The following is a 21871-nucleotide window of genomic DNA, read 5'->3' on the forward strand; positions in this document are numbered from 1 at the left end:
GAGCTTGGCGCTGAAAGAAAAGCTTTTAAAACTAGTTGATGGTAATGCCTGCGGCTGGCAGTGGCAAGTAACCATTGGGCATTTGGCTGGTCGGAAGTCATCATAGACGTGCGAGTACACAGACACACACACACACACACACACAGTATTCCATACACATACAAAGCGCACACACAATGCGCATTGTGCCCGAAGTGATACAATAAGGCAGCACATCCTGGACGAGAAAAGCAGGCAGGCAGGCAGGCAGTCGACGTCATTACTGGCGCTGCTTGGTATGCAAAACAAGTTGTCAGACAGCCAGTCGTCGGTAGTCCGGAGTGAAGTGTGTGTGTGTATGTGAGTGTGCATGTCCAATTGACTTTTGCTGGGCTGCAATTGTTTGGTCAGGTAACTGAGAGACTGAGAGCCGAAGGGGGAAGTGAGTGGCTGAATGGCAAAACCGCCGCAGGCGTTGACGTTGCCCGCAAAACTCATTTGCATGCAGCAGACGCAGTAAAACAGCTTTAATTCAATTTGAGCAGCTGAGTGCAACAGCCACAGCAGCCAACCTGTGTGTGTGTGTGTGTGTGTGTGCTGTTCGCTTATTAACCAGACATTGTTGTGGCATTCGCCAATTCACCATTTCTCTGTGTGTCTCTCTCTCTCTTTCTCTCTCTTTGAGTCTCTGAGAGTGTGCCATCAATCAGCGCAAAAAATATGTCAACAGCATAAAATACTGTTTAAATTAAAAGAGAACCTCGCATAATGCCAGTTAAGTCGATAGTCGAAGCCGCCCACCTCAGTCACCTTAACCACTCGAAGCAGTCGAAGTCAGCCAAGTCAGTCAGTCACTCAGTCACTCAGTCAGTTGGTCAGTCGTCATGTGTACGTCATCAGCGCAGTTCTCGACGCGCTCAGTTCGAACATTCGAACAGTTTACTTAGTTTGCCGGTGCGCGCTCCACACGCTGGACAACAATTTTCACGGTGCGCGTTTCGCCCGTCGTCGCAATCACAACTGATAAAAAAAAGCTGGAAAAAGTAAACACCGAAACCTCAATGATTCATTTACAAAGTCTTCGCTTAATCGCCTATTTCAAAAGTGATATGCTTAAAGCAAACAATCGCCACAAATTAGCAAAATTCGATAAGATAAACGACAAACGAGTTCCGAGTTGCAAGCGAAAGTAAACATTAAATGAATGCACTGAAATAGAATACATTATGTATTTTAGTTAGCTCAATTTAAATAGTAACACTTCACTTTGCAGTAAGTCAATTAGTTGATCTTTTAAGTGACTCACAAACTAACTTTTGATAAGCAGCTCATGGAAAGCCAATCAAAAAATCATTGCTCAATGTTGCTCTAGCTGTATTTATTAAATGTTTATTTCTTTTAAGCTTAACACGTTTTGTCAAATGTGCTTTATATATATTTGTTTTTTTTTGTTGCGTGTTTCGTTTTATTAGTTCCCCTTGCGTATCGCTGACACTTGACAACTTGCGATAACATGCGAAATTTCTGCCAAGCACTACCAAAAAGGCAAAACAACTCACACAACTCAACTTGTTGCATATTAAAACTATAAAAGCAAAAAAATAAACAATATAACGTTTGCTATAAATTGTTATTAAATGTATACATTTTTAACGTGCTGTTGTAATTGTTGTTGTTGTTGTCGTTGTTTTTGCTGAGTAGAAAAACAAGTTTGTGGCAACATGACCAAAATATTGTATACAACAACCAGAGAGAGCAGTGGAAATATTGATACTCTTGCTAAATTATGAATAGATTTCATTTGAAGATAATATACAGATCTTTACTTAACCCAAATGTTGTTGGATGAGTTGAGTCACAATTTAGTCTTGTTTATTTGCATGGGTTTGACTTCGGTAGTGACTGATATAATTGATTTTCTTTGGACTATCAATAAAGAACGCATAACTTGTGTTTATTATGTTTTAATTGTCTGTTCTTGTACACATGAAATATTCCATTTAGCTAGTGACTCACCTACACTTTTTACGTCTTCGTTGAATAAATCAATAATACTCGCTGTTAGAGTATAAAATTTTCTTGGCTCTGTACTTTTTCTAATTTTTATACTCGTTACCCATTGATTGGAAGGGTATGTTTATGTGCCACCAGCAAATGTATTTAACAGACAGAAGGAAGGCATCTTCGGCACCGTAAAGTATATATATTCTTGATCAGTATCAATAGTCGACACGATACAGGTATGCGTGTCTGGTTGGTTGACTGTCTGGTCATCCTTATCAAACAATAATTCACAGAACCTATAATAGATATACCAAACAAATACTTCGATGTGTTTAAGTATTTTTGGCACCTTAATTCAGTATATTTTTAGTATATTGTTTATGCATATTTTCTGTATTCGTGGTACTGAGTTAATAAGTATATTTTTAGTATTTGCTAAATATATTTGGTATATCTTAACAACTCATTTTGGTGTATTCTTAGTATTGGTTGGATTAGGTATATTTTAAGAATAATACCCATTTTTTTGATTTTCTTGAAAATGGGTATCGGGTATTTCACAGTTGAGCAGAATCGACTTGCCTACTTGTTATTGTTAGTATTTATATTAGTTGTTGTTGCTGTTGTTGTTTCTTGTTAACTTGTTGCTCATTTAAATGAGTTTTGTCTATGACGTCTGCGTATTGTTTACAAATATACATTTCAATTTGCCACAGCCATCGACTTGTAGTACAATTTTATTGTATGTATCTATAGATACAGTCCGTCGAGTCAGTCACAGCGACACATGGCGTATCGTGTTGTGCTCGATATACGTATTTGATTTTTGTTATTCTGCTTGCTTTTTTTTTTGTTGTCTGTGTGGCGCTTGCATAATCCTCGCTTGTCGAAGCTGTCAGCAGCATCGTTTTCTGTTGCTGCTGTTGCTGTTGCAGCTGCCATTGGCATTCAAATGAATATGTAAACGTCGCGTAGATTTTTTTTTTTGTGTTTTTTACAACAACAAATGGCAGCGTCACGTTGAGCGAGAGAGAGGTCAGCGTTTTGCACGTTTCTTGTTTTTTAGGCACCTTTTCGGCTGATTGCATGATTTTAATGCGGTCATAAAGTTTTGGGTCTAGCCAACTGTTGCCGCCATTAAAGTTGTTAGTTGTGCCGCAATTTGATTTATGTGTATGTGTGTGAGAGAGTGGGCGGGGCACAGGATGAACTGCAAATAAAACGTTAATGTTTATGCAGCCGACAAATTGCCAGGTTAAATGCGAGTCTCGTACGACAAGCATCGATTATGTCGAATTGTAACATTTACAGCATCCTGTTTCCTGTTGCCAAAGGAAGTGCCGCACACACAGACAGACACACACACACACACAGATATAGAGACAACAGACGTAGCATACTTTGCGGCGCGTTGGTTCGTGTATAGCTGCTGGCAAACGAAACATACTCGAACAGTCAGCATACATAATTGATGTTTACTCCAGCGCCAATGTTAACGCCAAGCTATTACCCAACTAAAGAGAAAGCGAAAGCGTTAAAGGGAGACGAGCTGCTACAACTTCCGCCGCAACTTCCTCGAACGCTTTGAATGATTAGTTTGGTGCATGGACAGTCAGTCAGATTATAAGGCGATGTGTTGTTGCCGACTGTTGCTCTTAGTATAAAATCGTCTTCATTGCGATTGGCTTTAGTTGCCTTTCCTTTTTATTGTCGTTTAGCAAATTAAACAACATTCACATACAATCAGTTTGCACATCAATTGAACCCATAAATAAAACTGAATTTAAAAGCGTGTTTTCCTTAGTCAAAATAAATGTAGAATACTGTGCAAACGGCAAAGAATTTCGGCGTCTCGATTGTGTAATTAACATAGCCATCTTTTTCGGCATCCCACAAGAAATTAGCCAGCGAATACAATCCCTGCATAAGAAATTCACCCACAGTGATCAGCACAATGTAACGATATCGATCGAAATTCAATGCTTTGATGCGTGTCTTGATATCCTCGCTGACTTGGGCAGCCATCAGTAGCGAGTGCTTCGGATGGAATGTGTACTCCTCGTTATAGTTCTTATCCATCTCGGCCTTGATAATGATCTCTAGACGCTCCTTGCGCAACGGATTCTTTGGCTCCAGGCGATAGGTGGGCGCAAAACGTGGTGCAGCCTTTGCCTGTCCTCCCATGGCCGCCAATCCCAGGCCAATCGATGTGCGACCCTTATCATCTTTATCCTCTTTGCCCTTTTTTTCCTTGCCCTCTTTGGCCTTGCCAACGGGTTTCTCCTTAGCTGATTGCTCTGGACTGGCTTCCTTGGCCTCTAAATTCTCTTTGCTATGCGCGTCCGGTGAGTCGCCCATGTTTGTGAGCTGCAAATGCTTTTATTAGAACTGCAAAAATAAATAGTTGACGATTTTTCAAATGTCTCCAAATGTGTAATAGCAAACAAACTGTTTTATTCCCCGAGTTTTCAGACAACAAACTCCCCAACTGAAGCGTTGAAATTTCGATTTCGAAGCACAGCAAAGATATCTATGATTAGTTGCTGTAATGTGTGTGAAAATGTATTGCTGATTGCTATTATTACGCTTATGCGATTATTGATGAATATTGCGCATACGACGCATTGACACATTTTATTATTAGCTAGGTGTTGGCAGTTGCATCCGCGTCTCGTTCCCGTCTGTTGGGCACGACTTGAAACCATTTTCGACCAAAAAATAACAAAAACCACTTGCATTTGGCAAGTGGCTGCCTGGGTTGCATATAAATAGAATTGGCAATGGCTTTGTGAGTGTCGTCGCAGTGAACAACATGTGTGCGATATTCAACTGGTGTGAGTGTGTGTTGACTGCGTGTGGACAACATGTCGCGCCATTGAGGGGGCTGCCATCAAAGCTATGCTGCAGCAGCATATACACTTTGATTCGATTGTAGATCGTTAAGGGGAGAAAAGAACATGTGATGCTGGTGGTGTGACTGCCAAGCGGAAACAAGCGGTCGCGTGGTGGTGTTGCAGTGTGTGGTGCAGCAGCGGTGGCTTCTGCATTGTTTCGCTGGCTGCCACTTGGCGGCGCCCACTTTAATGACCAATAAATGTCGAGCAAAACTTAACGACCATATCGGTCGGTATATAGACATCTTTCTAACATATTTATCGGAATGTCTGTCGAAGGAATATTGAAATTTTCTATGCGCCTCTATTTTGGCGACAGCTGTCTGCCACTTTTTGGTTGACAGACTTAAGACTCACACTATAAATAGTTCCATTCAATGACAAAGTAAATAAAACCTTTTGACACATAGACACTATAATTAGAGTGAAAAACAACGATCGAGATAAAAAGATTTTGCCAAAAATAACAAAAGCCAAAACTGTTTGGTGCTGTGCTGTGTGCATTTGACATATGCATGTCATTATGTCTATTCTGTATGCGCTTTGGCAAAGGGTATAAAAAGGTTCGTTCTTCTTAGCGCTTTTCTATTTGCGGACACAGCTAAAAATGTACACAAATTGTTGCATAACTCGAGGCGCGTCTGGGAATGTCGCGCGCTTGTCTATATGATGCAATGTCCCATGAACTGACACAACACAAGTTAATACAAGCAAGAGTGCGAAGAAAACGAAACGGGGGGAGAAAGCAGTTTATTAAATATTTAAAGGCAAATTAAAAACTATTGACAAGTGCGTAAACAAACACAAGGCAAACCAAACGCTCGAGTAAAGCGCAAAGTGAAAAGCGAAATGAAAGAAAAACGGGTGAAAACAGAGGAAAGCAGTGAACGAAGTGTGAATGCTCTTACTTGCCACATGGACGCACATGCTTTCTGCACATCAGGTGACCAAAAAAATTGTGTGTATGTTGCCCGCAGTAAGAGTATTAAAATAAATACCAAGTACGCCCGTTGCTAAGTTTTCACTGAACAGTGAGTGCGGAGGAAAATGCGGTGGTTGCCAACAGAACTAAGTAGGTTACTTGGCAGTGCTTAGCATAAATAACTAGCACAGTGGCAGCTGCGTCATTGGCTTTGCCACCAAAGGGTGAACATTAAAATAAATAAGTGCGCAAAAAAACTCAACTAAAATAAATAAATAAGTACGGGAGGAAACACGGGAGTGCGGAAAAAGGAAAACGGAAAATAAAAATAAATAAACAAATATACACTCGTAATTCATTTCTGTCTATATGCCAACTAAATGAGTTTACTTGCTCAACAGTTGAGCGAGAGTCGAGAGTCGACATCGTCGTCGTTCTTGTGGAGTGTGTCTTAATGAATTTGTGAAATGCAATGCTGACTGTTGAATGCAACTGCTGCACTTGTTGCAAATGGAAGCCCAACAGAGCAGAGCAAATGAAGGGTCATGGGTAATGACCACAAGTGGCACAGCACAACCAGCAGGCAGAGAACTATGTGATTGGGAATCAAATTGAGTTACATTGCAAGTTGCAACCACAATGCTTGGCTTAATCAAATGCTAGAGACTGGCAGCTACAAACTGCAACAGAAGAAAATGAAATTTTAAGCACTTTTGGTAGAGAACAGAAAACAGAGAATTGCATTTCCAATATGCTGTATGCATAATTATTAGACTATAATCGATTGTTGAATAAATTTTGAATGCTGACAGGAACTATTTTGTTGCTATTTAAGTATTATATTAAGAATACGTCGAGTACTTATTTGTTTGTGGATTGCAATTATCTCTTAGAATAGCTGTAGAAGTTAAAAAAAAAAAATATTATCAATCGCAATTGTGTACTTATAAGTATATTGTAGATTACGCCTAACCAATTGCGTATACGCCAAGTATTTCCACATATGTTGAAAGTATTCTCTTTTTGCTGATATATTAGTTGCAGAAATATAAGATATAGTTAATATTAAGTATAGGCCGCGCTTTCAGATCAACTTCAATTCCAGTCATCTAGCATAACCGATATTTAATATTAGGTATTCGTCAAGTATTTCTAGCTGTGTTAAATGCAACAATATTTTTTTGGTAAATTTTTTTGGACAATTTGAAGTATTATATACAATTTAGTATACGCTAAATATGTAGACTTGCAATTACCTTTTGGTGTAATATTATAACTTGTCCTCATATAAATTATATTTATTATTAAGTATACGTCGCATATTCAGACCAGCTTAAGTTGCAATCACTTTCTCGTGTAATATTAGGCGCATAATTCGATAAAATACTCAATACTAAGCATATGGGGATTATTTTGGCTATATCAGATGTTCCATTTAATATTAAGTATACGCCACGTATTAATATCTGCATTAGGTGCAATCACCTTATCATATAATATTAGATGCATAAATCGAGGGACTCAATATGAAGTTTGCATGGAGAATTTGTGCTATAGTTGTTGCAGTGTTATTTAACATAAAGTATACGCCCCGCAATCAAACTTGCACTAATTGCAATTACTTTTTTCTTTACTCTACAGAGTCTACGCACAGCGTGGACGGCGGCCCTGCATCGTGGCGTTTAACGCTCGATCAGGATCTTATTGACACGCTCAAGGGCAACTTTCCCAGTTGGTTTCAAACCTCATCGGGAGCCGCAGCGGCAGCAGCAGCAGCAGCAGCGGCGGCAGCAGCCAACAAAGCGCAGTCGGCACATCAGCAGCAACGGCAGCAGAAGTTAGTGAACAGCAGCAGCATCATCCCCATAAGCATTGACACCAAATCAGCCAACAGCAGCAACAATACACTCCAGCAACAGCAACAACAGCAGCAGCAACAGTTGCAACAGCAACAACAGACAGCGATATTGAGCAGCTGCTCGTCATCAGCATCGCCCGCATCATCCATTAGCTCAAACTCTTCAAAGAAATCCAATAGCAGCTGCAGCAGCAGCAGCGTGAGCAGCTGCAGCAGCAATAGTTCCAGCTCCAGCACCAAATCCGTGAGTGCAGCGACGGCGCAACGTTTGCTGAACAAATCAACGTCGACGTCCACATCGCCTAGCAAGAGCAGTTTGAGCCGCACATTAAAGGCAACGCACACGCAAAAGACGCACAACAATAGCCCCAAAGTTGGGCAATTGGTGAAGTCCGCATCGCTGCATAGTCTGAGCAGCGGCAGCGGCAGCAGCGCTAGTGGCAGTGGCAGTGGCAGCAGCGGCTCATCGCTGCTGGCCACCATCTCCACATCGCCGCTGACCACCGTTGAGCTCATCTCGAGCGCCAATTGCAACGGCCTGCTGGCCACACGGCTCAGCGGCAAGGCCTTGGAGCATACATTTCAGGATATCATCTTGCTGCACGAGGCTTACGACGACATGTCCGAAGGTGTGTAATCGGTCGACGATTGAGCAATTATCTAATCAAATTCAGCCAATCCAGAGCCCATCAATCAATGTAACTTTTTTTTTTGTTTCGCTTTCAATTACAGGTGAACATCGTCTGCACGCTACGTTTCTGGGCAGCAGCGATGATGGCAACAATTCCGATTGCTATGATGCCAGACAGTCGCCGCCAAAGGCAATTGTGGACTCCAGTCCACTGCAGCCGGCCATGGATAAGAATAAAGAATGTGAGTATCAGAAAAAAATGTTGAAAGATGTGGGAATGTTTGATGCAAAGTACTGTCAAACCTGTTATGATTCTTTACATCATCTTCACTTAATGACCACATTGTATTCAGTAAAAAGAATTCACTTAGTGACATATTTATCCAAAAATATAACAGCTCAATTTTGAAAATTATCAAAGATGTATAAACTTAATCAAATTGTTCACATTTTACATAATTAAAAAATCATTTCAAAGCGCATTTCAATTCAATTTTAAATGGCTTACAAAAACCTGTTCATCTTTTTTTATTTTTCGAAATTGTTGTCTCAGTTGTTAGCCCTTTGTTGACGCTGCTGTGTAAATGTTCGCTGTTTACAAATTTGGAGCAAAAACGCCCACATCTCGTTGACCATTTCGCGGCTGTTTGACATTTGTCAACTTGCTTGTGTTGTTTTTGGTTTAATTCTTTTGGTTTAGTCATCTCACGCTGACCAAACAGTAGCAGCTACATCATCATCATCATCAACATCGTCCACATGTTGTCGTCTATCGTCAGACATAATTTATGTAGATGCAGATATCTCTGCTTGACTTGGAGGCATTCTATGAACGCCGCAGCAAAGTCTTAATGAAGCTGTCAATGCTCTATAGGCACTTAAGGTGTGCACTTGATGTGCCACGCCCATCCTCCAACTCATTCATAGCCCACTAAACACCCACAGTCATAAATATAAATGCACACACACACACTCTTTAAAATTGTCAACAGCAGTTTTTCCTTTTGGTTTTTTTTTGCCTGCTTTTGTTGGCCTACATATTTGCTTGGCATTTTCGAGTGAAGAAAGAAATAATCTTATTCATTTTGAATGGCCTGAATCTACTACACACATGCCTATGTCTGCCTCTGTATGAGTGAGTGTGTGTGTAGTTTTCGCTAATAGTTTTGACAGCGCTTGTCGCCTGCGCTTCGCTGGCATTTTGACATTTTTGTCGGTGCTCGCAGTCCGACGACAACAAAAAGAAAGCAAAAATTGAAGCCTGAGGTCCGAACAACTGAAAGTTCACAACGCCCTGACCCTGGCAAAGGGGTGTCAATTATTTGCATGCATTTTCACAATTTCGCAATGCAATATACACTGCTTATAGTCTTTTCAAGCAAGCTTCACAGTTTTATGAATGAAATGGTAACACTATGAAGTGCAACCAGAAGCTACTTTAATGATGTTTAGAGAGCTGTTGTGGTTGCTGTTTGGAATTTAAAATGTCTTAATAGCTCTGCAGCAATTTCAGTATTTATTTATTTTAGCAACAGTGTGCCAATTATGCGTTTTAAATTGGGAAAACAATTTCATTAAAACAACAAGTAAGAAAGCTACAGTTAAGAGTGATCGGTTGTGAGACACTCGCTATCACTTTTAATAGAAGCAAAACAGTGCGGTATTATTATTAAAATACACCAAAAATATAGGATAATTTACCTAATACTATATTTGGTATAGCAATATACTATTACATTCAAAATATACCATAGAGTACAAAATATATTATATTGTAAACCAAAGAATGTTTAGTGTACCCTTTAGGTATCGGATATTGAAAGGAAATATCGTTTAAGAAAATATTTTGAGAAGACTTAAATGTTAATGGACAACAATTTATTTAATAAGTAGTAGTGCTCGACTGTAACATACCAGCTTCCCATTTTTAATGAAAACAATTAATATACCGCAAAAATATATTGATATATTGACATACTACGTATTACTACGTCCAAACTATACCATAGTGTGGAAAAGAAATCAGATTGCCAACCAGAGTAATTTTCATCTACCCTAACCGTCTAATCTATAGGTACGGGTATAACAAAAAATGTTATGCAACAACAAATTTTTATTTAAGAAAGAGGGTTTTAACTATGCTCTCTTAAAATAATTAAATAAAGGTTTTATGATATTAATTAAAGTAAAAAAGTAATTAAAGTCAAATCTTCTTAACGAGAATGTAATACTTAGGATATTAGAAAACTTTGCTTTATTTTTAATATTCTTAAAGAGTATACAACATTCAGTGTTTTAATGTCTTCAATTCTTCCTTGTTATTTCGCAAATTATCGCCGCTTTTTTTTTGGCAATATTTCTAAAAGCTGCATAAACTGCCAAAGGCAAATCATTTGGGCGGTCAAAATTTCCGGCAGGCGAGTTGCTGCTACACAGCACACACTAAACCGTTATCTAACAAATAAACATCGACTGCATATTAGCGAACAGTAGAAGAAGAAGATGGCGATGGCGATGGCGAAAAAAAAAGGCCAAACAGCAATGGCTGCTCACTGTAAACATTTTGCAATTTGCAACTAAAATTTATTATAAACAGATGGTGGCCAGGCGAGGCGCAGGCGGTGAGAAACGGAGGCGCTGCAAAAATGTTTTGACAAATAAACACGCTGCACGCGACTTGAAAAACGAACGAATGAGGAGAGCGATGATAGAGGGGAAATATGTGTGTCGAAGGGAGGGCAGATGGGTAGGGGAGAATGTGTTGTAACATTCTCAAATGTGGGATGCTGCAGGCTGCAAACGCAATCGCCAAACGCCAAGGCGGAAATAGCAGCCGCCACAACGGCAGTCGATGGCATGTAAAATGCCATTGCACAGTGGTTCAAGGTTTTGCGAAAAAAAACGCGTGCTTATTTCATTGAACGCGAAGGCTAAAGTGTTAAATAAGTACTAATAAATGAATAGTAAATACGTCGTACTATTTTAAACGCTCAATTTCCTTCAATTTTATAGCATACTTTGGGGTAATGCTTGGCATTTGATGCTGTGTTAAATAGCTAGCTATCCCACTGTGCCACTCCCTCCTCAGTAAGAGTATTGGTTTAGCTCATTGATTTGGCCCACGCCGATGGCGTCTTGGCTTTAACTGCTGCCGTTGATCACGTAATCGATTTTATAATACATTTTCCTATAGCATTTTTTATGTGTGCGTGTGTGTTTGTGTGGGAGTGTGTTGGTCAGCCAGCTGTTGCTGCTCTTTCTCTCTCTCATTCTCTCTGCTTTGGTCATCTCGAATGCTCTCGCACTCTCGGCGATGTTTTGTTTACCTGACCTTCGCCTGGGAAACTGGGGCCTCCATGCAGAAGGGCAGCCACCCACAGAAGATGAATAACAACAAGAACAACAATAACAACAACAAAAACAATGAGAGGCAAACGATTTGGCTACGTTTACAGACTTTTATTGCCAGCGCATAAAAACTTTTATGTGTTTAATTTGGAATTTTTGTTATTGTTTTTATCAATCGCGTGTGTAGGTGTAAAATCGACACGTAAACAGAGGCTGGGCGCCCATTTAGAAATTGAGAAAAGCCACCGCCACCAACAACAATAATAAGAACAACAAGAAGGTGTAGAATAGGAATAAATTGTTCGCGTAATTAATTTGGCAGACGGCACAGTCGAGTCGAGTCGAGTCAGTTCAGTCTGTTTGGCATCGTCACCAAAATTGTTTTTAGCCGTGTTACAACAAGTCCAAATATTTGCCACGGCATAAATGAACACAGAGATATCTTAACCAGACGCAAAACCGGAGAGCGAGAGCGGGAGAAATGAATTTTTTATACATTTCTGTGTTGTGCACACACTTCAATCGTAAAATGTACGACGACCGTTTGGCCAACAACAGCTGCCGTCAGTTGCCTCCCCGCGAGACAATTACGCGCCTTGGCAGCTCTTTGGCCGCCTTTTTTCTCATCGTTGTATTTGTATTTTTCTTTATTTTTATGATGATTTTCCAAGAGCCTAAATTACTTTAATAACGTCATTGTCAGCGCCTCACTTTGATGTCGTCGTCGGCGTCGTCTGCGTCGTAGTTGTTGCCTTTTCTCTGCTCTCTTCTCTCTCTTTGGGCGACTTTGTTGTGGCGTCAAGTGTTGCTCGCTTTGTTTTGCTTGGCGTACAAAGTCTCTGTGTCAACTCGGCTGGCAAATAAATAAATACACACTCTTGTACTTTGCATATGTCTAACCGCATTAACCAAATGCCAGAAAAGACAAAAAAAAAACCTGCATTTGGCATTTCATGCGGTTGCCTCTCTGACGTTCAGACTGAGCTCCAACCACAGCAGCACAGCACATTCTATCCCGATGCCGATCCCCAAAAACCAAACCAACATTGCACAGTGCACTGCCCTGGAGGCCATAAGATTTGTGTTTTCATTTCATTTGCGGTTTTTGGCTTTATTTACCTCTCTTGTCCTTGCCTTGCCTGGCCCGTTCCGTAATGCGCATTATTTCGTTATAATTACGTGACTCGACAGGCGTTTTGTTCAACTGTCTGCCGCTAATGTCCACAGCCTAATTGGAGTTAATCACTTTAAGACAACAGGTCGCATTGCATAACCCAGATTACTTAGATATCATGTAGTAGTTGAGTAACAGACACACTAGACTACAACTATGTATTAAAAAGTTGCACAAAAAAATCGATAATCACAAAATTAAATAGACGCATTAAAGCATCAATTTCAAATATGCATAAAAATAGTTTTGCTTTTAAATAATGAGAAATGAATAATTAAATTTGAGCATTTTTTGCTGTAATCAGTTAACGGCTTTAAAAAAAATTATGAAATATTCAGCAGAAATAATCATAAATTCATGAATAAATTAATTTTATAACATTTGTTTTGCATGTAATAATATAAAATTGTTTGCATTAAAACTTTGCAATTAAAGCCAGACATTTATTAATTAGGTCATGAATAGTTAACTATGTTTTGATATACTTTTTTTATTTAGAAGTTTTTGATCTCGATTACATTTTTGCTGTTGTGTGTAAATTCAATCAACGTCATTTGAATATCCTTTTGCTCCCTTTCTGTCACTGATTATCCTTCACATGCTAATGCTAATTCTCCTTCTCTGTCTCGTTCGTTCTATCGCTATCACAAGCTGGCTTTGGTGACTTTATGTCAAGTTAATTGACATCAATCTGTCATTTAGTAGCAGTTGCCACATAATCATATTATTACGCATACGCCCCATGGCGCCATGCCATGGCACAGACGGAGCGCGTGTGTGTGTGTGTGTATGTGGGGCGAGCGAACTCTTGACGCTCGGCTTAAATATTTAATTTTTTGGGCGCCAACTTTACACTCAGCGGCGTTAAGCAGTCAAAATGAATAAAGAAAAAAGTTTCGCACGCCAGCAACAACAACAAGAAAAGCAACAACAATAGCCAACCGCACATAAACATATTAAAACTTTTTCCTTTTTTTTTGCGTTATTTTATTTTTTTTTTTTTCGGTTGTGTTGCTTCTCAGTAATATTTGTGTGCGTTTTGCTGCCGCCTTGTTTTTCCATTTGCAGCTGCTTTTTGTGTGTTGGGCTCGACATTTATTGCTTTGCGTTGTCAAAAAACAGAAAACAGTAAAAGGAAAACCCGCAGAAAACTTTTGGCCAGCTGTTTAGAGTATTTTTTATGAGCTATGTTTATGTTTTGATCTCTGGCCCCCGCCACCAACTGCGATGCGACTCTGCACCACTATCCGCACTCTATAATAATTTATGTTTGTTGGCTGTCAAATTTGTGGCGCAAACTTGTTGCAGGTTCTAAATCGATATCGAAATAACAATTTATATTTCTCTTTTTTTATTTTTGCAGCGCTCAAAGTGAAGCTGATGGTGCGACGACCGCATTCGCAACTCGTCGAGCAGGGCATCATACCATGTAAGTAGAGAGACCTTCGTCTTATATTAGCTGTTAGTCTAGCTGAATCGATAAATAGTATTGAAGAGCACACATTAGCCTCACTTATGTGCTTCAGCGAGGAGAGAAGAGTGGCAAATGTAAAATGTAAAAGCCCGGCAAAAAGGATATGCAAATATGTGCGCATTTTCAATGGTCTCGAGCTCATCCTCATGCTTGGCAATTTATGCGCGGGCCCCCAGAAAAAGTTTCAGACAGCCAACGAAAGAAATACATAGATAGGAGAGCACAGGAAGAGGGGAGTGTGAAGGAAGCGAACACAAACGGAAGAAAGCCGAAAAGAATCAACAAAATACGCGAATTTACAAACCAATTCAATGTGCTCAACGCAGCCGAAAGTGAATTTGAATTTGAATTTAAATGACAAATTTTCGACAGCAATGCCAGCGAGCGAGCGAGAGCCCTACAATAAATGATATAATAATAATCTTGAGCTGCTTTAAGATAAATACTACTTGGCAAATTCCGAATTTATTGTTTTGAGTTTTTGAATTGAAAATGATACCAAAAACTTTTAGTTCTAGTACATTTGACAAATTAGAAATTCAAATCGATTCCATAGAAATTGTAAATTTGTCTTGCCCCAAAAAGTATGCTATTATTTTTCTCTGACGATATCTATTTCTTTACTTAAAGCGCTCAAAACCTCGCCTGCCATCCACGAACAATGCAAGCAACTGGAACGCGCCAAGACCAGCGATCTGCTCAAGGCGAAGATCCAACAGCGTCCGAATCGCGAAGATCTGGAGCGATTGCACATACTCGAGGAGGATGAGTGCCACATCGATCCGAGTCTGGCGGAGAAGCAGCGCATGCTGAAGAAAGCACGTCTCGCGGATCAGCTGAACTCGCAGATACAACATCGACCCGGCCCGTTGGAGTTGATCAAGAAGAACATTCTGCACACGGAGAAACCAATCGAGAAGATTGTCAAGGAGGGTTTGGTGCCCTTTAAGGCTACCAGTGAGGGTCTGCTGACTCGGCCACAGCATCCACACAGCTATGTCACCTACGATGAGGACTCACAGAGCTCTGAGAGCGATACTCGGCAGACGCCGCCACGTCTCGATGAGCTTATGCCCAGCACAGTGGCCACAGCGAGCGGCAACAGTGTGCTGTTGCCAGCTGCAGCTGCCGCTGCTGTGGAGACGCCCAAGGATGTGCTCCAGGCAGCTGCTGCCTCGGCGGGCATTGTCACCGTGGCGCTGACCACGCCCACGTCGACGACCAGCAATTGTGGCCAGCTGGTGCTCAGCGTCATGCCTTCGATACAGCTACTGAAGAACAGCTCGGATTTTCCAATGAACACGACGCATATCGTGAGCGCTCCACCGCCGCCGCCACCGCCAATGCCGATGGCTGTCACCGCGAGTGTCAGCGGTGGCGCTGGCATCAAGGTGAAGCAAGAGACGGCCAATCTGTTCGAAGAGCTCTGCCAGAGTGTCGCCGGTCCCACACCCAGTCCCAGCCAGCTCAGCAATCACATGCTGCCCATGCTCGCCTCGCCCTGCTCTCTGGGCTCCAGCACTTCGACGCTGAGTCCGCTGTCTTCCATTGCCTCACCGCCGCCGCCGCCCACACGATTGCAACTGCAGCCAGTGTCCATCAAATCGGATGCACCGGGCAAGGATAAGAATCGCAAAAAGTCCAAGTCGAAGCCGGTCTCCAAAGCGCGAACCATCAAATTCCACGAGTACAAGGGTCCACCGAGTGCGGCGGGACAGGCGCAAGATCAGGCGCAGGCGGATCAGACGACGTCGTATCAGTTGTTGCTCGAACAGCAGAACTATCTGCTCAAGTTTCTGGAGAACCTCAACAAGAATCAATCCATACTGCCAGCCAACAATGCGAATGCCAATGCCGCCTCCACAGCCAACAATGTGAGCAGCAGCAGCAACACGAATGTCAACGCAAATAGTATAACGGTGACCACAAAAACAGTGCCTGCTTTGGCCAGCACGGTGACAACAGCAGCCACAGCAACGGCAACAGTGGCGCCCATTACGCTGCCCAACACAATTTCCATCAGCAGCAACAGCAACGTGACGCCCTTAAACTTTGGCGATGCCACGCTGCTGACAGCGACAGCCATGCCCACAGCAACAACTGTTCAGCAAGCGCCGCCCACGCTGTCGCTGATCACACATACGCCACAGCCATCAGCAACTGTTGCCGTCATACCACAGCAACAACAGCAGCTGCAACAGCAACAACAGCAACCACAACAGCAGCAGCAACATCCACCACCTTTGCCATCGCCAGCGCTCTCGGTGAGCTCCTCCATACCAGCCAGTCCAGCAACCAGCTATGCCGAGTCCACCAGCTCCGCCATAACGGATGTAGCAAAACTCGAGAAGATGAAAGTCTCCGATCTGAAGCAGCATCTCAAGCGCCGCAATCTACCCGTGTCCGGCCCGAAGCCGCAGTTGATTGAGCGCTTGAAACTTTATTTGCCACTCGAGCCGCTCGATGCGCCCACAGCTCCAGCAGCTGTGCAATCTGAGATTATCACCATCAGCGACGCTATGGACACCAGCAACTGTGGTACATCAGATGCGCAGCCGCAGCAACAACAACCTGCGCCAGTAGCCATGCTGGTGAGCGAGGAGCACGAACAGATGGATGTGGTGCAGCAGCAGCTGGACAGCAATCATGCCATGACACTGCAGACCATTATGCAACCACAGCCACAGACAGCAACCATCATACAGAACCAGGAGCTGTTGCGGCGGCAACAGCGCAAGATTGATGAACTGCAGCGACAGTTAGAGCGCTCGCAGCAGGAGTTGCAGCAGATACGGCGACAGCAGCAACAGCAGACAGTTACTGCACAGGTGGTGAATGCTTTGCCCTCGCAGCAGATCACGCTGATCACGACGACATCGAATGGACCACAACAGACGTTGACGGTGCTGCCGCAGTTGGAGAAAACTATACCAGCGAAGGTGACTGTGAAGCCGGCTACAGCAGCAACAGTGACAGCCAAGTTAAACGGCAGCAGCAGCAATCAAGCGAAGAAACCTGCCAGCAACAGCAACAATCACAGCAGCAACATTGCTAATAACAGCAATCAACCGCCGCCAATCAATCAGAAAATGGTGGTGAAGCAGCAGCTGGAGGCGAAGATACAAAAAGCAAAAGGCAGCGGCGGCAGCAGCAGCACTGCAGCAACAACAACAGCAACAGGCGCAACAACAGCAACAGCAGCAGCAACAACAGATGCGATTGCTTACGCAAAAGACACAAACTGTAGTCATTCCATCCAACAACAATACAATCAGCGCCCCCCAAGCTGCCAGCCACGCCCACCAAGCAGCCAAATGTTGTTGCTGCTGGCAACACGACAGCAATTTTGCATGCAGCCAAGCCGCTAACAACAGCCACAGCTGCAACTGTGCCGCATCCCAATAACGTGGGACTCGTGTGGAACGAGGGCAATCAGACCATCTTTCTGCTGGGTCTCAACGATCAGCAGATGACAGCGCATACGCTGGGCAACATAAGTCTCACGGCGACAACAACCACAACAGTGGCACAGCCTCAGCAACAGCAGCAATCGGCAACAACAACACCGGTGGCGAAGAAGCTGCTCAATGGACATCAGCGCACGAATTCGCTGCCTAGCATTGTGTTTCCCATTGATGCGAAGCCAATCATCACCCAACAGCAATTGCAGCAGTTGCAACTACAGCAGCAGCAGCAACAACAACAGCAACAACAACAGCAACAGCAACAACACTTTCAGCCTGGCCAACAGCTCATACAGCTGGATATTAAGCCAACGCCTGCACCGCCGCCGCAATACGAGGAAGCAACCAAGCAGCTGGCAGCGAGCAAAGCAGCTGCAGCCCTGGGCAGCATGCCGCTGATGAAGATCAAGGAGGAGCCAGCAGCATCGCCAGCACCAACCGTTGCTGCGCCTCCACTGCAGCGTAAATCAACCAGCATCAAATCAGAGCAGGTCAGCGATGTGCTCGACATACTCATCAAGCAGGGCGAGCTGCCCGAAAGCGCTGCCCTAGAGCCCATCACGCCACTGACGCCGCTGCCCGAACTCGCGATGTTTAACGGCGTGACGCCAACAACAGCCGCTGGCGGTGCGAGCATTGTGCCGCTGGTGCCCAAGCTGGAAGCGCCACCGACGCCACAATCGTTGCCCAACCTCGACATGGCCATGGACACGAATGAGAACAGCCATGTGAGCTATGCAACCAGCAGCCAGCAACAAGCAGCTGCTGCTGCGCATGGTTTCATCGAGAGCATCGACATGGCATCGCCGCTGCAACCGGATGCGAGCGCCATTGATGCGGAGAGCGTGGCCAAGACACTGGACATATTTTTGGAGCAGCATCATGCCACGCCTCCGCCAAGCACGCCGCCCAAGTGCAACAGCGTTAGCATCAGCATCGGCGATAAACCGAACAGTCCCGATGCCAAGCTCAATCATTTCGATGAGTACGAGTTGCTGGAACTGATGTCGCAGCAGCTGGAAATGGACATTGGCGACGATTCGAACAACTATTGTACCACCAACAAGACTGGCAACAACAGCAACAATTTGCGGCGCGATCTCAATCCCAGTCTGCAGCCCAGCATTAATGAGCTGCTCGATGCCAGCAGCCCGGACAGCGTGCTGCTCAACAACAATCATGGCGCTGACGTTGACTTCGATGCGGAGAGCTTTGTGGCGCAGCTTAGCCAGCATGTGGCGAGCAGCAGCAGCAGTAACAGCAACAGCAGCAATGCCAACAACAACAACAGCAACAACAACTGCAGCAGCAACAGCAACAATGGCATTGTGGGCAGCCCGTCGACCAACAGCGGCGTGGAGTGTGTCAGCTCAAATGGCCACTACAACAGCACGCCTATGGATGTATGCGATGACTTCGAGAGCACCTTGAACTCCATCATGCAAGCGGTCTCCCAACCACCCACCGGCAGCCACCACTCCGACTACAGTTCAACCTCAACTGGCATGTCCAATGGGGGAGTTGGTGTTGGTGTTGGCGTTGGCAATGCCATGGACAGCAGCAGCAGCAGCAATGGCGGTGCCGTGGATGCTTTCAATGTACCGAGTGGCGACATCTTCGATCTGTTCAACATCGATGACTACAAGATGATTTGGGCAGCTGGCGATTTTACTGTCTAAGCAAGACAAACGAAAATTGTACAGGTGCTTTTGTGTAGGTGCTCGCTTTTCTACAAAAATATATTCCTTAAAATTCGTATCGAAACACTTATAAAAAAACAGAAAACTGAAAGAAAACCACACAAAAAAACGCAAACACACAACTAAAAAAGAAGTCCTATTTATTTTCTAAATGCATTTAAAACATTTGAACAATATAGTTAAAAAAACAAAAACGAAGAAAAAACAAACAAATTTCAAAACTTTACTATTTCCAAAAAAAAAAAAACAAAAACGAAAACACACACAACTAAAGCCAAAATTGCCGGGAGCGTTAGTCGAAGAAAACACTCCACTATATTTCCGCACCCTTTCCTATAAGCAGCGACAGCAACAACAAAAAAAAATAAACAACAGCCAAACATTTAGAAAAAGAAAATAATAATTAAAAAAATAATATTCATAAAATATAAGCAAAAAACAAAAAAATGTTGTAAAGCTCGAAAGAAAAAAGTACATGTTTCTAATTAAGGTCATTCCAATTTGAAAATATCGCGAGTGAAATCTAACTAAAAGTCTAGCAGAGCGTGAGCGAGTGTGAGAGTGTCTAATGAATGAGAGAGAGAGAGAGAGAGAATTGGTTGAGCCTAGGGTGAGTTGAAAGCGAAACAGAAGAAACACAGAAGAAAAAAAAAAAAACGTAAAATAAAAACATATGAAAATGTTCTTGTCATTGCGAGAGAAACAAGTAAAACACATTCAAGAATTTTGTTTTAAGTTCTATTTAAAATGAAATTAATTTAAATTTAGCGATAAACTTTTGACAGATTTAAAACCAATGGCAGCAAAGGAAATTTTACAATAACTTTAACAATTAACAATTACAATTAACGTAAACAATTTGAGAAGTATTTCCTGTAAGGAAAGAAAAAGCCTTTAAAAAAGTAGACGAAAAAAAGAAAACTAAATTAAATTAAAAATTAAAGCAATTATTAATAAAAATTTATTTAATGCCTTCTTAAGCCAATTATTTAAACGCAAAACGAATTAAGCGAAATTCCGTTACTTAAATTAAATTTTAAATTAAATGCGGCAAGTACTTCATCTACGCCAAAAGAGTTGGAGAGAACTTTCGAGAATTAGAAATACAATTTTTCGGTTTGCATAAATGTAAGTTGAACTATCTGAGAGCATGCTTAGCATTCGGACATCGGACATATTTTCAGTGTTCTACACAAAATTAAAGTAAATAAATAAAACTGATGAAACAATACGTTAATTGACACATTTCAGCAAGAAAAGAAATAATTTAAAATAAATATAAATTGTAATAATATATTGATATGGATATACATATATATATTTTTATATAAGTAAATTACTTGATATACTTGATTTAATTGTAGCTTTAGTCATGGTGGCGATCAGATGCGCCCAAAAACAATAACAACAAGAGGAGAACATCAACCACAACAACAACAACAATTAACTTAACACTTGTTTACATTTGCAATACACCATGTCAAAGTTCATGGAACAAAAAAAAAACTCAATTGAATTGCATGCTTAATAAGTATATCATATTCTCATCAACGCGCTTTAAACATGTTTCCATTAATCACACACATTAATTAATTTAAATCAAAAAACAAAAAGGAAAATCACACAAAAAAAAAAGAGTTTGCTAAAAGTTTACTTATTGTTAGGTGCCTGACAGGCGCAAAAGAATTTAATTACAATAACTAAATTTATTGTTTTTATTAATGCTTAATTCAAATTGTATACTTAATAAATACAATATACATATTATACATACATATTATATCTTAAATATATATACATAAACCTATATATATTATCTACTTTAATGTTGGCTTAAACTTTTTCTGTGTGTTGCGTTTAAAATTTAATTTAAATTCAATGCATATTACAATAAATAAAATGCAGTGCATCAATTCTCTGACGTCATAAAAAGTTGTGTATTGTTTAATTTATTTATCTCTTTTTTTGTTGGCAATAATAATAATAATGAAAAAAGGAATAAATCAAGTGAATGGATCATAAATAATTATACTATATAAATTAATTATAACAAGTGATATACATATACTTATACACATAACTGTGCAAGAAATTATTGCGTAAATAAAAAAACCAAACTTTATTCATTTTTCCAAATGCATTTCGAGTACTCAATTTCGCTGTAATAACAAGAGAAGAGAAAACAATGTACTTTTGCGTAAGTTGAAGTGATTAAATTAATAATTAGTTGGTTAATTAGTTCAGTTTCATTTCGCAGTGTGCGAATTTAAAGTTCTGCGAGGCATAATTAATTCAGAGATTTAAGCGCATTAAGCGCAAAACGACGTCTGTTCTGTTGTTATTGTTGTTTCACTCGTTCGCTTGATAAATTCAGCATTAAAACTTAAATCAATGGCACAATAAAACGCAATCATAATGATTTT

At 41.5% G+C, this 21871-nt stretch overlaps 2 protein-coding genes across 2 annotated transcripts in view; one reads left to right on the plus strand and one right to left on the minus strand.

Moving 5' to 3' along the window:
- The window catches only part of LOC133845231 (myocardin-related transcription factor B), a 49682-nt gene extending 28621 nt beyond the window's left edge, over nucleotides 1-21061 (plus strand). Inside the window, 6 exon segments of the mRNA XM_062279629.1 lie at nucleotides 7441-8286; nucleotides 8390-8530; nucleotides 14174-14239; nucleotides 14915-17409; nucleotides 17411-17578; nucleotides 17580-21061. Of these exon segments, the coding sequence (XP_062135613.1) occupies nucleotides 7441-8286; nucleotides 8390-8530; nucleotides 14174-14239; nucleotides 14915-17409; nucleotides 17411-17578; nucleotides 17580-19427 (5564 nt within the window). The 3' untranslated portion in view covers nucleotides 19428-21061.
- LOC133844335 (dynein light chain Tctex-type protein 2B-like) lies at nucleotides 3659-4459 on the minus strand. Its single transcript, XM_062278267.1, has one exon. The coding sequence runs from the start codon at nucleotides 4339-4341 to the stop codon at nucleotides 3784-3786; it is 558 nt and encodes a 185-aa protein (XP_062134251.1). The 5' UTR covers nucleotides 4342-4459; the 3' UTR covers nucleotides 3659-3783.
- Nucleotides 21062-21871: the final 810 nt, after the last annotated feature.

Source organism: Drosophila sulfurigaster, chromosome 3, assembly GCF_023558435.1.
Source record: "Drosophila sulfurigaster albostrigata strain 15112-1811.04 chromosome 3, ASM2355843v2, whole genome shotgun sequence".
NCBI lineage: Eukaryota > Metazoa > Arthropoda > Insecta > Diptera > Drosophilidae > Drosophila > Drosophila sulfurigaster.

Excerpts from the sequence above, each read along its gene's own strand:
- LOC133844335 (XM_062278267.1), bottom strand. The coding sequence starts at position 4,341 with ATGGGCGACTCACCGGACGCGCATAGCAAAGAGAATTTAGAGGCCAAG.